Genomic DNA, 16,267 nt, shown 5'->3' on the forward strand with positions numbered 1-16,267 from the left:
CAATTTATTTTCAGCCTTACTCTTATCCGGTTAAAATTCGATGCCATGTCAGCTTGCGATTAGAATCACCTGGCTCTTGAAGAAAGCATTCTCAAAGAATGCTAGTTTTTTTCTTGTGAATCCATTCTTTTAGACCCTCATATTTATACTCAAATCCAGAGCTGTATTTCTGTCATTATAGATGTCTCTGTGCATAGAAGTAGAGCAATACCAGAGAGGTTAAGAAACACAAGCAAAATAGAGCCATAGAGCACTAAAGCACACTACAGGCCCTTTGGCCCATCTAGTCCATGTCAAGCTATTATTCTGCCTCATTCAATCATAGCACCTGGGCCATAGCCCTCCATTTCCCTCCCATCCATGTACTTACTAAACCTCGTCTATGTTGCAATTGAACCTGCATCCCCGCTGTTGCTGGCAGTTCATTCCACACTCGCACCACTCTGAGTGTATTTATTCTCCCTCTTATATATCTCCTCCTTTAAATATTTCACCTTTCTCTCCTAACCTAAAACTTCTAATTCTAGTCTCACCCATCCTCAGTGAAGCAAACCTGCTTACATTTCCACTATCTATATTCCTCATGATTTTGTATATCACTATCAAATCTCCCTTCATTCTCCTACACTCCAGGGAATAAAATCTTAATGTATTCAACCTTTACCTTTAATTCAGATCCCACAGTCCCAACAAAATCCTTGTAAATTTTTTCTATACTCTTTTAATCTAACTGATACCTTTCCTGCAAGTAGGTGACCAAAATTGCACACAATACTCCAAACTTGGTCTCACCAAAATTTTATACAACTTCAACATAACATTGTGTATATTGTGTTCTATGACGGTCAATGTGCCAAAAACTCTCTTTACACACTTATCTACTTGTGTTGCCATGTTCATGGAATTATGGATCTATATTCCCAGATCCCTGTGGATAAGTATATGGATGGGAGAGGAATAGAGGGCTATGACTTACGTGCAGGTCAATAAGAGTAGGCGGAATAATAGCTAGGCTTATATTAAATGGGCCAAAGGACCGTTTCTGTGCTGCAGTGCTCTATGACTCAAGTACAGAGCAAAAGTAATGGAAGAGATAAGTAAAAACTGGTGTGATGGACCCTTCTATTGGTGTAGTTCTATGATATTTCAAGGAAGTATGAAAATACTCTGTCCTTTGATGTTGGAAAACAAAAGGTGAAAGGTGACTTAATGGAAATGTTTCAAACTCCAGGTTGGATTAGGTGGCTGATAGAAATGGTGATTCTGAATGATTATATAAGGTATTGGAATCAAGGAGTCATGAGCATGAGATAGAGACACAAGAGACTGCTGATAGTGGAATTTTGTTTAAAAAGATACACTGGTCGTGGAACTCAGTACACTAAGCAGCATTTGGGGAGGCAGAGGGATGGTGACCATTTTGGATCAGAACTGCGAGTGGAGTGAGAATGGGAGGGAGGCGATGAGACAAGGACTGGAACAGATGGGAGGGAGGGAAGGGCTGGTGGATGATGATTAGCATCAGAGGCAGATACAATTGCAACATTCAGAGATTAGAGAATAGCTTTTTCTGTCACATGCACATTCAAACATAGAGCGAAATGTGTCATTTAAGCTGATGACCAACACAGTCTGCAGATGTGCTGGGGGTCGCCATCAAGTTATGACACCTCCCTTGATATTCAAAGGCTTTATCATGACTGAATCCTCTATCTTCAGCATTGTGGGAATTACCATTGACCAGTCACATGAATACAGTGGCTACATGACTAGGTCAGAGGCATTCTGTTTTACCATCTGGTGGTTCACTTCCACTAAAGCCTTTCCATTTCCTCTTCAGGAAGGTGGCTTGCCATCACTTTCTCAAGGGAAATTAGGATTTATGTAGAGGAACAATCAGACAGCTTTGCAAAAGAAAGGGTTAGTGCACCTTCTCCATTGGGGAAAATCTGATCTCAAAAAAGTCAACATGAATTGAATGGATTCTATGGTAATAAATAAGCTTCAACACTGTTGGGGAGAAAAGGCAATTGTATGTTCAATCCAATGGACCACATGCTCTGGAAGTAGAACAGTAAAGTACTTAAGACCATAAGACATAGGAGCAGAATTAGGCCATCTGGCCCATCAAGTCTGCTGTGCCATTCAATCATGGCTGATACTTATTTTTTTAATCTCCTCCTCAACCCCAGTTCCCAGCCTTCTCCTGTAACCTTTGATGCCATGCTCAATCAAGAACCTATCAATCTTTGGCTTAAATACACCCAACGACCTGGCCTGCACAACTGCGTGTGGCAACAAATTCCATAAATTCAGCATCCTTTGGCTAAAGAAATTTCTCCGCATCTCTATTTTGAAAGGGCGCCTCTCTATCCTGAGGCTGTGCCTTCTTGTCCTAGACTCTCCCATCATGGGAAATATCCTTTCCACATCTACTCTGTCTAGGCCTTTCAACATTCAAAAGGTTTCAATGAGATCCCCTTCATCATTCTGAATTCGAGCGAGTACAGACCCAGAGCCATCAAACGTTTCTCGTATGATAACCTTTTCTTTCTTGGAATCATCCTTGTGAACTCCTCTGGATTCTCTCCAATGCCAGCACATCTTTTCTAAGTTGAGGGGCCCAAAACTGTTCACAGTACTCAAGGTGAGGCCTCACCAGTGCCTTACAAAGCCTTAGCATCACATCCTTAATCTTGTATTCTAGACCTCTTGAAATAAATGCTAACATGGCATTTGCCTTCCTCACCACCAACTCTACCTGCAAGTTAACCTTTAGGGTGCACAAGGACTCCCAAGATTTTTGGATTTTCTCCCCATTTAGGAAATAGTCTGAACATTTAATTCTACTACCAAAGTGCACGACCATGCATTTTCCAATACTGTATTTCATTTGCCACTTTCTTGCCATTATCTTAATCTATCTAAGTCCTTCTGCATCCTACCTATTTCTTCAACACTACCTGCCCCTCCACCAAACTTTGTATCATCTGCAAACTTGGCAACAAAGCCATCTATTCCATCATCTAAATCATTTATGTACAACATAAAAGAAAGTGGTCCCAATACTGACCCCTGCAGAACACCACTAATCTCTGGCAGCCAACCAGAAAAGGATCCTTTTATTTCCACTGGCTGCCTCCTACCATTTTATGGAGGTCATCCCCCTCAAAAGTATCCAAAGGGGTATACTTGTTTTTAGGGGAAAAGCCACGGGGTGCTCTGCAGTAACGTCCTATTTCCATTTCTCCTGACACCCAGTTACTCGCCTCCTGCAACTTCGGGATGACTACTTCCCTGTAAGTTTGATCAATTACGCCCTCACTCTGCCATGCAAGCAGAAGGTCATCCAGTTGCTGTTCCAGATCCTTAACACGGTCTTCAAAGAACTGCACCTGGATGCACTTCACGCAGATGTAGTTCCCTGGGAGACTCTAGGTCTCCCAGTTCTCCAACACCCGGCACGAAGAACACACCACAACCATTTAACTATTACAGTAAGAGAGAAAAAAAACAAAAAGGAAACCTTAACAGAGGCTTTACACAGAGCCGAAGCCTCTTTTGAGCCAAAGCCTGTCGCTTCTAATCCCACCACTGGCCTACTCCCGACAGTAGCTGCCCCCACAATGGCCACTCCGCTTATCCCTTCTGTACTTTTCTTTAGTTCTTAGAGCTCTGTTGACGCCGCTGTTAGGCCCCATACAATGGACAAACGCCCATAAAGTACTCTTTTTAAATAACCGCCGCTGCCCTGAGAGAAACACCTCTTCATAAAGCTCTGTTGAAACCACCAATAGGCCCCATACAATACAGTGCAGGCCCTTCTGCCTATGATGTTGTGCCAACCTTTTAATCTACTCTTAAGATCAATCAAATCCTTCCCTCTGAAGTAACTCCCTACTAATTCTTATCAAGTGTCCACTCCATACCTTTATTAAAATCCACTTCACTGACCAAATTTCAGGTTGCCCCTCTTGTCATTTCTTTCCTAAACCTAGAGAACACTTTCAGAGTTTTTTCTGTTAAATCTGTGGTGATGGAGTGAAGTTTGATGCATAAGCCATGATCTACCCAGTGGATGTCAAATGAAGATAGAAATTTATGGATCATGCTGTATTTCAAACAACACTTATAGCATATAACACAGAACAGGCCCTTCAACTCACCATATTTTGACAACTTTTTAACCTTTAATCTATTAAACTACCCTTCCCTCCTACATAATTCCCATTTTTCTATTGCCAATAGAAGATAAAGATAAAAGATTAACTTTAATTATAATATGTACATCAAAACATAAAATATGTCCTTTGTGTCATATCAAATCAGGGAGGATTGTAATGGGGGAACCCACATGTGTCAAATGTAGCATGGCCACAACTCAGTTACCTTAACCATACAGATTTGGAATGTGGAGGAAACCAGAGCACCCAGAGGAAACCCAAGCAGTCACTGGGAGAATGTACAGACTCCTAACAGACAGTGATGAGAATGGAATTCTGGTCTTACTGCTGGGTTGTAAAGCGTTGGGCTAACCACCATCTGAAAATCCAACTAAAAGCTCTCCATAGGCTCAGACTATAGCTTCAAACTAGAAAGTAGAGGTGCAATAGAAAGCTGAAGATGATGGTGTGAAGAATAAGATAGTTTTGGGCCAAATGGTCTCTTAAGTCATTATAATTCTGACTTTAATTAACTAACTAGTTGATTTTCTTAACCTCCAATAATGATGCATCTCAGATAGAACCTGTGAGTGTTAAAAACCCGTCAGGTTTGTTTCTGTGATAATGGTTCATTGGAAAGCTGCTGTTAGCTCCAACTACATGCATTTTCATCTTTTTATACAGAAAGGGTAGGAACTCATTTGACATTATCAGATTGGTTGATACTGTGTTCCTGGAGTGCACAAGGCAGGCAAAGAAAAGCTTTACAGATTTCAATTAACTGGGAAACTTGGAGAGAAGAGGAATACTTCTCTCAAGCCTTCAGACTGAACAACACCTCCGCCTATTAGACCAAGACTGATTAGTCCTGATGGAGGCTCTCGGCCCAAAACATTGACTATTTATTCCTTTCCTTAGATGCTGCCTGACCTACTGAGTTCCTCCAGCATGTTGTACGTGTGACTCTGGATGTTCAGCATCTGCAGAATCTCTTATGTTTACCACTACATACACATCACATAGTGTCACTTTATGTACATACAATCAGGCCGTGTATAGAACAGTATCATTTTGTTCTCCTATACACTCATGAATGACAATAAGCAATCTTGAATCTTGAAAATAAAGATAAAGATTAGCTTTATTTGCCTTATGTACATCAAAAGATACAGCGAAATGCATATTTTGCATCAAATCACAGAGCAGCCCGCAAGTGTCTCCACACTTCCGGTGTCAACATTCTATGCCCACAATTCACTAACACTAATGTGCACTTGCCTTTTCAAGAACAACCAGTTTTCCTAATTTTGTGAAATAATTCAGCATGCTTTTTGGTCAATTCAGAAAGAAGCATTTTGTGTGTGTTGCTCAGGTTTCAGCATCTGCAGATGTTCTCTTGTTTGTCCTACCGTGACAACAAAATTTCAAAACCTGCCGAGTGAAATGGTGAACTACATTATTGTATTCTTTTATTGTTCCAGCATTTTCTGTCCTCAAGAAAACACAGAAGAAGCTCTTTTGCTGTTGCTCATTAGTGAATCTATGGTAAGTATGATTTTTTTGCAGTGACAGTGTGGTGACATTTAATATAATTATAATTGTTCCAATGAAAACACTAACTAGAGCAATAAGAAATAGAGCCATTGGGGAGAAATAGAATGCTAATTAATTCCAACTGTTTACTTTGACAAATGCATCATACTGACAATTACAGCAAAGAAATTTTTTATGTTGCATCGGATCCAGAGTAACAATCATTTCATTCTCCTTTACACTCGTGTACTAAAGTATGACATAAACAATCTTGAATCTTTAAAGAATCATAGCTGTACTGGTCACAAATGTTCTAAATTCCTTCTTAAATAGAATTATGCAGTGCAGAACCATATAATTCAACTAAACAGGAATATTGCTACCTCATTATTTCATCTCTGCCTGTCACTTCTTTCTTGAACAGAGGCCTGACCATCTACCACCAGCCTCTATTCCTGCTGAATCCCAGTTGAATACATTTGTGCACACCCCTTTCAAAGGTTAGCAAAGGAAGCCTACAAGCTATGTCCATTTGAGATACATGAAAAGTGCCTTGCTTCAGTCTTACAAATGCTTCCCTTTCCTTTTCTTCACTGGCTATAATATATCTGGTGAAAGGCTTCTGCCTGTCTGTGGACACCCTTGAAAGCTTTGGGTTTAGAACATAGAACCATACATCACAGGAACAGGTCCTTCAGTGCACAATGTCTGCACCGAACACGATACAAAATTAAACAAATCTCTTCTGCCTGTACATGATCCATTTGTATTCTTATGAATTCAGTTGTTTGTCAATCTTCGTTACTCATAAATTCTAAAGTGTTTCTTTATTTTCCTGTAAGTGCTTGCAAAAACTCAAGGTAGTATGTGGTGATTGTATATGGTTTCAAATATATACTTTGAACTTTGAATCCTTACATATTCATATATCTAACAGATAACAAATACAATAATTATGTTTAATAGATTAAAAATTATACCTGTTTCCACAACTCCCCCAACAACCCATTTCAGACATCTGCCACTCTCTGTGAACAAAAACCTATGCTGCACAATTCCTTTCCCCCCTCACCTTTAATGCATGACTAGTAATTGACTACTCCAGGTAAAAGACCCACTTATTTCTACTCCTCTCGATGTTTTATAAACTTCTGTCAAGTCTCTCCTCAGCCTCCAACTCTTCCGAGAAAGCAATCCAAGTTTGACCAACCTCTCCTTAATAGCTCATGGCTCATGCCTTCAAATACAGGCAGCATCGTGGTAAGCTTCTGTACCCTCTCCAAAGCCTCAGCATCCTTCATGTAAGAGGGTGACTAAAATTGTACACAGTCAAAGGCATGACTTCAGTCTACATCTCTGCACGAGTGGTAGTAGTCAGGCCTAGCTGGCTGATGAGCAGAAACCAGCACATGGATAGGGTAGCAGCTATCCCATACAAATTCTCTAATTTTAAAGCAGGACAGATTTGTGTTCCTCTAAACTATGCTTTCAGTTAATTCTGAGCCACAGTAACAGACAAAATGCTGGAGGAAGTCAGCAAGTCGGGCAGCATCTATGGAGGGGAATAAAGAGTTGCTGTTGTGGGCCGAGACCCTTCACCAAGACTGGAAAAGAAAGGGGTGAAACCAAAATAAGAAGGTGGAGTGAGGGGGAAGGGGTACAAGCTGGTGGGTGATAGGGAAGGTGGGTGACTAGGGGTGGGGGAGATGAAGTGAGAAGCTGGGAGGTACAGGTGAAAGAGGTAAATGTCTGATAGAGTGTGGATCATTGGAGTAAGGAAAGAAGGAGGAGTACCAGGGGGTGGAGCTGGAAAGCCACAGCTTTGTAAGGATGGCAGTTGTAAAATAAAAGGCAGCATTGGAGTATTTTATGTACCCAGAGTGACGACCGCTGACAAGTCATTTATATTTAATGATGAAAACTAAGCTTGTGCTGTTTATTTTGGATTTGTGACTTTTCCACTTGACGTTTCTGCTTATTTTTTTCTGACTCCTCCATGTAGTTCAAGAGAATATTTCTCAAATTTCTTTCCTTTGATACGTGTAGAAATTTGCTGTTTGAGAACTCAAGTGGACTTTCTTTCAGCTTCCTTCAACTTTTACTTAAACATATGTACTTAAGCATTAGGTTTACTGTGAGTTGGAAATACACTGATATAAATGCCCATTTTGGAGGTTTAAAATTATCACAGTTAATGTGTAATATGATTTATTATGTAGTTCGTAATTCTCCTAGCTTCTTATTTCCTGCCTGATCAGCCATGATCACAGTGAATGGCGGTGCTGGCTAGAAGGGCCGAATGGCCTACTTCTGCACCTACTGTCTATTGTCTATTGATTTTGGGCAGGTTAAATACAAATGTGAGTCATTTTATGGAATACCCTTGAAATTTTTTGAGATGTTAATCTGATTTGGAGCATTTATCAGGACGAATGAGGTTTGCATCTTTTACCTATAGAACATTGAACATAGAACACAACAGTGCAGTACAGCTCCTTCGGCCCACGATGTTGTGCCAACCTTTTAACCTACTCCAATGTCAATATAATCCTTCCAAACCATATTAACCTCCATTTTTCCTTCATCCATGTGCCTATTCAAGAGCTTCTTAAATATCCCTAATGTATCTACCTTTCATTGTGCACTCACTACACTAATAGATGGTTATATGATATAATAAAAGTGTGATCCTTTTCTCGAGCAGACACAAGAGACTGCAAATGCTGAGATCTGAAGCAACACGTAAACTGCTTGAAGAATTCAGTAGATCAAGAAACATCTGTGGGAAGAAAGAAATTTTCTACTGTCTTGGCCCAGAAGATAGACAATATCTTTCCTCCTGCAGATGCTGCTGGCCCTGTTGAGTTCTTCCAGCAGGTTGTTGGTTGATCATTTTCTTAATGCTGACAAGGCCCAGTTCTTAACCTCCTGTGAAACACTCACCTGCACCTTCCACTGAAGTCGATTTAAATATATTTTCCTGTGGTGTATTTTTCTCAAGTTCAGCTGCAAACTGTTTCCCTCATGCTGTTTTTAATTGTATGCTGCCTTTAGCTAACCTATTTTTGGAACCATGATGCAATGTATTTTCTTTGTTTTCAGTGAAGTCAGTTCCTCACAAATCCTCTGAGGGCCTATTGTGTCTAGCAGGTTATAGTGCTAAGTGAAGATTAGAAGCTTTCATGTTCTTGTGTTGGGCAATTAAGGGCCAATTTTTCTCTTTGATACCCTAAGTAATTATATTGTTTATGGTTCTATAATCCTCCCCAGAATCCTTTATCCTGGGTGGTAAAGTGAGATTTGGTGAGAACATGATCAGGCTTGATTGTGATCCCTTCAACCATCGTGCACCAGAACCAGTGTGGATAACTTCACTCTCCTCAACTCTGAACTGATTCAACAACCTACAGACTCACTTTCAAGGACACTACAACTCATGTTCTCAGTATTACCTATCTATCGATCTATTTATTTGCACAGTTTGTCTTATTTTGTGCATTGGTTGTCAGTCTTTATTTATAGTTTTCATAAATTCTATTATATTTCTTTATTTTCCTGTAAATGCCCACGAAAATGAATCTCAAGGTAGTATACGGTGACATATATGTACTTTGATAATAAATTTACTTTGACTTTGTCTTTGATCTGCACACTTTCCTCAGTTTATTAGTATCACCGAGTGACTGAGGAAGACCTGGGTGCTCAACCAGTTGCTTCAACACTCACTGCATCTCCAGGAGTGAAGAAGACAGTTAACAAATTAGAGGTGTATAAAATCATAAGGGTCATAGATAGAATGAATATACTTCTTCCCAGAGAAAGGAAGCCAAAAACCAAAGAGCATAAATTTAAGGTGAGAAAGGAAAGACTTAAAAAAGACCTGATGTGCAACTTCTTCATACAGAGGTGCATACATGGAACAAGCTCCAAGAGAAAATAATTGAGGCAGGTACAATAATGACATTTAAAAGATATTTGGTTAAGTATATGCATAAGAAAGGTTTAGAGGGATAGAGGCTACATGTGGGCAAATGGAATTAGAATAGGTAAACACCTTAGGTGAACATAGAACACTATAGGCCCTTTGCCCCATGATGCTGTGCCAACCTTTAAATCTAATCCAAGATCAAGCTAATCCTTCCCTCTCACATAGCCCTCCAGTTTTCTTTCATCCATGTGTCTATCTCTGAAACTCTTACGTGTCCCTAATGTTTCTGCCTCTCCACGGCAGCACATTCCACAGATACACCTACCTCTTACATTGTCCTTACAGTTTCCTCCAATCACCCTAAAGATACGCCCTCTCACATTAAGCATTGCTATCCTGGCACTAACTGTCCACTCTGTAAGTGCCTCATTATTTTATACACCTCTATCAAGTTACCTATTCCTCCTCCTCCACCTCAAAGAGAAAGGCTATTGCTTGCTCAACTTTTCCTCATAAGACATGCTCTCTAATCCAGGCAGCATTCTGGTAAATCTCCTCTATAAAGCTTCCATTTCCTTCCTCTAATGAGTGAACCAGAACTGAACGCAATACTCCAAATGATGTCTAACCAGGGTTTTTATAGAGCTACAGCGCTACCTCGCAGCTCTTGAACATGCCATACACTTTCTTAACCACCCTATCAATTTGTGCGGCAACTTTAAGGGATCTGTAGATGTAGAGTCTTAAGATTCATCTGCTAAGAATCCTGCCATTAACCCTGTACTCCACCTTCAAGGTCGACCTTCCAAAGTGTATTACATCACACTTTCCAGATTTGAACTCCATTTGCCAAAGAGGAATTGGGTCAAACGGCCTGTTTCCATATTGTATTGCTCTATAAAAGTTGGCAGCGAGCTTTTATAGAGTCATTGAGCCATAGAAAAGTGCAGCACAGAAAGAGGTCCATCTAGACTGTGCTGAACTATTTAAACTGCCTAATCCCATCAACTTGCACCCAGACTGTAGCCATTCATCATCCTGCCATCCATGTGCCTATCCACACTTCTCTTAAACATTGAACTCGAGCTTGCATGCACCAAGTGCTGGTAGCTCATTCTCCCAACCTTCTGTCTGAAGAAGTTTCCCCTCATGTTCCCCTTAAACTTTTCACCTTTCATCTTTAATCCATGACCTCTAGTTGTAGTCCCACCCAATCACAGTGGAAAAAGCATGTTGGCATTTACCTTATCTAAACCTCTCATAATTTTGTATTTGTACGTTGTTTTTGATTCCTACATTTAATAAAAAAACTCTTTTATCTAGTTTGGCATATCTTTTGATTCTTTAAGTAATCGCAAAAAAAATTGAACAGGAATGCTGAAACAATTTATGTTACCTTTGACCCCACTTAATTATGTATTTGTATCTGTCAGGCTAATAGGGATGCAGTGCTGAGCCGGATCCCAGAACACAACAATGATCGAGTCATCAGTTTACAGAGTGCCTCCATTGTCTACGATCTGCTCACCATTGCACTGGGAAGGCGGGGACAGTATGAAATGTTGTCAGAGGTGAGTGCAGCCCCGAAGGCAGGTATTCCATTACACAACATCGAACCAGCCTAGTACTGTCCATCAGTATATTTCACTTCGGTTACTCTCTGGCCCCTCTTTGTTGCCAGGACTGAAGAGCTGGAGATATAAGGAAAGGCTGGTCTGACAGGGATTGTTTTCCTTGGAGCAAAGCAGGCCGAGGAGTTACCTTTTAAAGGCTTATAAGATCATGGGGGACATTGAGTCATGGAATGCCACTGCACAGAAACAGACCCTTTGTCCATCTAGTCCAAGCCTAATTGTTAGTCTGCCTAGTTGCATCAACCCACACCTGGACCATAGCCCTTCGTACCTCACACATCCATGTTGAAATCAAACCTGCATTTACCACTTCCACTGGCATCTCATTCCACACTCACACTAGCCTCTGAGTGAAGATGTTCCCCTTCAGTTTCCCCTTAAGTATTTCACCTTTCACTCTTATGATCTCTAGTTCAAGTCTCACTCAACCGCAGTGGAAAAAGCCTGCTTGCGTTTACTCTTCTATACTCATAATTTTGTAAAGCTCTGTCAAATCCCCCTCATTCACCTCCCACATTGATAAGGTGGAAGATCACGAATAGAGAGTAGAGGAAAGATGTTTAAGGATGGGGTGGAATTATATAACAAGCTGGCAGAAAAAGTGGTACAGATGAGTATAATTACAATGTATAAAAGACATTTGAACAAGTACATGAATGGGAAAGGGATAGAGGGAATTAGATGAACACAAACAAATGGGTCAAACTTAGAAGGGCTTCTTAGTCGTCATGTACAAGCCGGGCCAAAGGGCCTGTTTCCATACTTAATAACTGTACGACGACAGAGTTAAATTGATCTTAAAGTAGGTTATAAGGTTGGCACATTGTGGGCCAAAGGGACTGCACTGTGCTGTAGTGTTCTGTTTTCTCTTTCTCTGCTAGATTATGAATTGCATTGAACTGCTGCTGCTGCTAGGTTAACAAATTTCACGTCACATGCTGGTGATAATAAACCTGATTCTGATTCTGATTCTTCTGAACTTATGTTTGGTTCAATCTCTCACAGAGTATATATCTCAGCTTCATATTTATTCCCTCTAATTCCTATGTTCCTGGGTATGATTTAGTTGATGACTCTGCTTTCATTAGAAGTGTTAACCTCTTGTTAGAATCTCCCCTACTCTCAATGGATAAAGCCTACCCACGTCAACTCTACCTATCCCCCTCATAATTTTAGTTACCTCTATCAAGTCCCCCCTCAACCTTCTGCGCTGTAAAGAATAAAAACCTAACTTGTTCAACCTTTCCCTTTAACTTAGGTGCTGAAACCCAGGTAACATTCTAGTAAATTTTCTCTGTACTCTCTCTAATTTGTTGACATCTTTCCTATAATTCGTTGACATCTTTCCTATAATTCCGTGACCAGAATTGTACACAATACTCCAAATTTGGCCTTACCAATGCCTTGTACAATTTTAACATTACATCCCAACTCCTATACACAATGCTATGATTTATAAAGGCCAACATACCAAAAGCTTTCTTCACCACCCTATCCACTTGAGATTCCACCTTCAGGGAACTATGCACCATTATTCCTAGATCACTCTGTTCTACTGCATTCTTCAATACCCTACCATTTACCATGTATGTCCTATTAGGATTAATCCTACCAAAATGTAGCACCTCACACTTACCAGCATTAGCCTCCATCTGCCGTCATTCAGCCCACTCTTTTAACTGGCCTAAATCTCTCTGCAAGCTTTGAAAACCTACTTCATTATCCACAACGCCACCTACCTTAGTATCATTTGCATACTTACTAATCCAATTTACCAACCCATCATCCAGATCATTAATGTATATGACAAACAACATTACACCCAGTACGGATCCCTGAGGCACACCACTAGTCACCGGCCTCCAACCTGATAAACAGTTATCCACCACTACTCTCTGGTATCTCCCATCCAGCCACTGGTGAATCCATTTTACTACTTCAATATTAATACCTAACGATTGAACCTTCCTAAATTGGTTAACTTTGTGGCAGCAGTACAATGATATAGAAAAAACTGAATTACAATAAATACATATATAAAATAGTTAAATTAAAATAAGTAGTGCAAAAACAGACATTTAAAGAAAACCTGAGAAGCAAGTTTTTTACACATAAGGTAAAAGCGGTAGTTGATAGGTTCTTGATTAGTAAGGATGTCAAAGGATAAGGGGAGAAGGCAAAAATGTGGTTGAGAGGGAAAATAAATTGGCTATGTTTTAGTGGCAGAGTAAACACAATGAACCAAATGGGCTAATTCTCCTGCTATGTATTACGGTCTTATATATGAAATCAGCTGCCAGAGCAAGTAGTTGAGGCAGGAACATCAACTACATCCAAATATGTGGATAGGTACATGGATGATAAGAGTTTAGAGGGATATAAGTTAAGTGCTGAAAAATGGACTTAGCTTTATAATACTTTGGTCACATGGACAATTATGGGTGGAGGGGCCTGTTTCTGTGCTCTCTCTCTCTATAACTAAATAAAATAGTACAGGGGTTAGGGATAAGGTTAGCAGGGTAGACAACTGCCTTTTGAGGATAAGTATAACTTGAACTGATCAGGCCAAAAAGTACAATATAAATATTTTTCAGTTTGTGTCCTTAATTCCAAGAATGAGACTTTACAGTCAACTTTCTGATTTACGGTCAAAAGAATAAACAGGCAGCCAGACAAGAGGTACTTAGAAATGATTTGTGATACTTTGCTATGTTAAAAGCTCTAGTAAAATGGGAATAATATTTATTGTTGCTAGCTGTTGTTGAGGGAGTTGTTTATACAAGGTACCCCTGCCATTATTAGAGTTATATTAGGAGTCACAATGAACATCAGTCCTTCATTCTCATTTACATTTCATTTATTACTTCCATTTCCCCAAATTTCCCTTGAATCAGAATCAGGTTTATTATCATTAACATAATTTGTGAACTATGTTGTTTTGTGGCAGAATATAGTGCAGGCATAGTAAGTTCCAGTTTTAAAAAGTGCAAAAAAAGAATAGCAAAGTAGTTTTCATTGGTTCATGGACTATTCAGAAGTCTGATGGCAGAACAGAAGATGTTCCTAAAATGTTGAGTGTGGTCTTCAAGCTCATGTACACCCTCCATGATGGTAGTAATGATATGAATAAGATCATAAGACACATCCTGGATGGTCAGGATCTTTAATGATAAATGCTGCCTTCTTGTCCTCAATGATAGAGAGACGTGCAATGATGGATCTGCAGTCTCTTAAGATACTGTGCTTTGATGCCTCCATATTGATGATAACATAACTAGTCAGAAAGCTCTCCATGGTATATCTGTAGAAATTTGCTAGAGTCTTTGGTGACATACCAGATTTCTAATCCAGTATAGCCGCTGGCATCCCTTCTTTGTAACTGCATCAATATGGTGGGCCCAATATATATCCTCTGAGATGTTGATGTCCACAGACTTGAAACTGTTCATCTTTTCCAGTGCTGACCCCTCAATAAGGACTGATGTGTGTTCCCTCAACTTCCCCTTCCTGAAGTCCACAATCAGTTTTTTGGTCCTCTGATGGTTTTTTTATCTCTAATTTTTATTGCAACACCAACAAATTACATTCAATACAACTAGTTGCTGATTACATTGTGACTGTTTAACCCAGCCACCTAGCAACCTTTATCACCATTCCGCCCCCTCCACCCCTCATCCTCTTCCTCATCCCCACCCCCCTCTCCACCCTACCATCCCTCTCCCCTCCACCAACCAACTGAATAGTAGTGCATACACGGACAGAACATTCCTATTTTAACAAAAGATCTTTTAAGTTAAATATCAAATTTGTCCACATTAAGATTGTGTTTGGTCGTGCATCATTTACTCTTGCTGATGGTAGTCCCAGGTAAGAAATGTCCAAAAAGCTCTGAAGCCAGTGAGTACTTGAAATATCATGAGGAGGTTTCCAGCACTGGTCTACAATCTTCTTAGCAGCAGTCAGGCTTGCCAACCAGACTTTGCGTGATTTTTCCGTAAGCAAAAGTTAGGTGTCATCATTTAGAAGATGTACAGTGGGGTCCTTTGGTAATTATACCTCCATCAGTTCTGTAAAAGTACTGATAACCTTTCCCCACAAACCAAAAACCCCGGACATTCCAATACAACATGTATAAAAGAGCCAACGATTCTGTGGGGGCAAAAGGAGCCATCCCATTTGATGTCTAATTCTCGGTGTTAAGTATGCTCTATGTCAAAATTTCAAGTGTATATACCAATGATTTGGGTTTTTCGGAGCACCAGCAGCATTATCCCAAATCGCATCCCAGCCTAAGTCTTGTCCCAATTCAGGTATGTCTCTATCCCAGGCTTTCATTCCTGATGTGGGCATATATTTCTGGGAGTTTAGTTTATCATAGATATATGACACTATCTGTCCTGGAGCACCCTGTATCCAAATTAAAATGGGATAGTCCTTTAAATCCGACTCCCAGGGAGCCCCATAGGCTTTGTAAGCTGATCGTACTCTAAAGGAGAAGGAAAGAGAGTTTTTATCATTATATCGAGATACCAGTTCTTGAAAGCTAAGGATAGTACTTGCCCCATTAATATCTTGAAGAGTAATAATACCTTTATCCTCCCAAATTCTGTTAGTGAATGCTTTCCCCCTAGATAGAAGATGATTATTGTTCCATAATGGAGAAGAATTGCACCATACGCTTTTAAATTTTAGGAATTTTTCTGCTGCTCTGAACACTTGTAGCATATGGGTTAAAATTGGACTGTAATACAAATCACATCTTTTGATAGACATACCTATAAGGAAAAAGTCCTTCAACCTTATTGGTGCTAGTAGCTCTTTTTCTATATTTTTCCATGACAAAACTTTATCCTCTTCCATCCAATACCTAAGACTCTAATTCAAATGCCCAGTGATACAATTTAAAATTTGGACAGGCCAATCCCCCATCCGACTTTTTGAATTGTAGAGCTGACCACTTTATATTGGGTCGTTTACCGTTCCAAACGTAGTATCGTAGTAGGGAGTCC

The 16,267-nt window shown here is 40.0% G+C and overlaps 1 protein-coding gene across 2 annotated transcripts in view; it reads left to right on the forward strand.

Annotated features, from left to right (window-relative positions):
* Positions 1 to 16,267, forward strand: part of ttc7b (tetratricopeptide repeat domain 7B) — a 478,574-nt gene that overhangs the window by 212,719 nt on the left and 249,588 nt on the right. For both annotated transcript variants that reach the window (XM_059961183.1, XM_059961187.1), the window contains exons 8-9: positions 5,645 to 5,708; positions 11,058 to 11,195. In XM_059961183.1, coding sequence (XP_059817166.1) covers positions 5,645 to 5,708; positions 11,058 to 11,195 — 202 coding nt within the window. The remainder of the gene's footprint in view (positions 1 to 5,644; positions 5,709 to 11,057; positions 11,196 to 16,267) is intronic.

Source organism: Hypanus sabinus, chromosome 2 (assembly GCF_030144855.1).
Source record: "Hypanus sabinus isolate sHypSab1 chromosome 2, sHypSab1.hap1, whole genome shotgun sequence".
Classification (NCBI taxonomy): domain Eukaryota; kingdom Metazoa; phylum Chordata; class Chondrichthyes; order Myliobatiformes; family Dasyatidae; genus Hypanus; species Hypanus sabinus.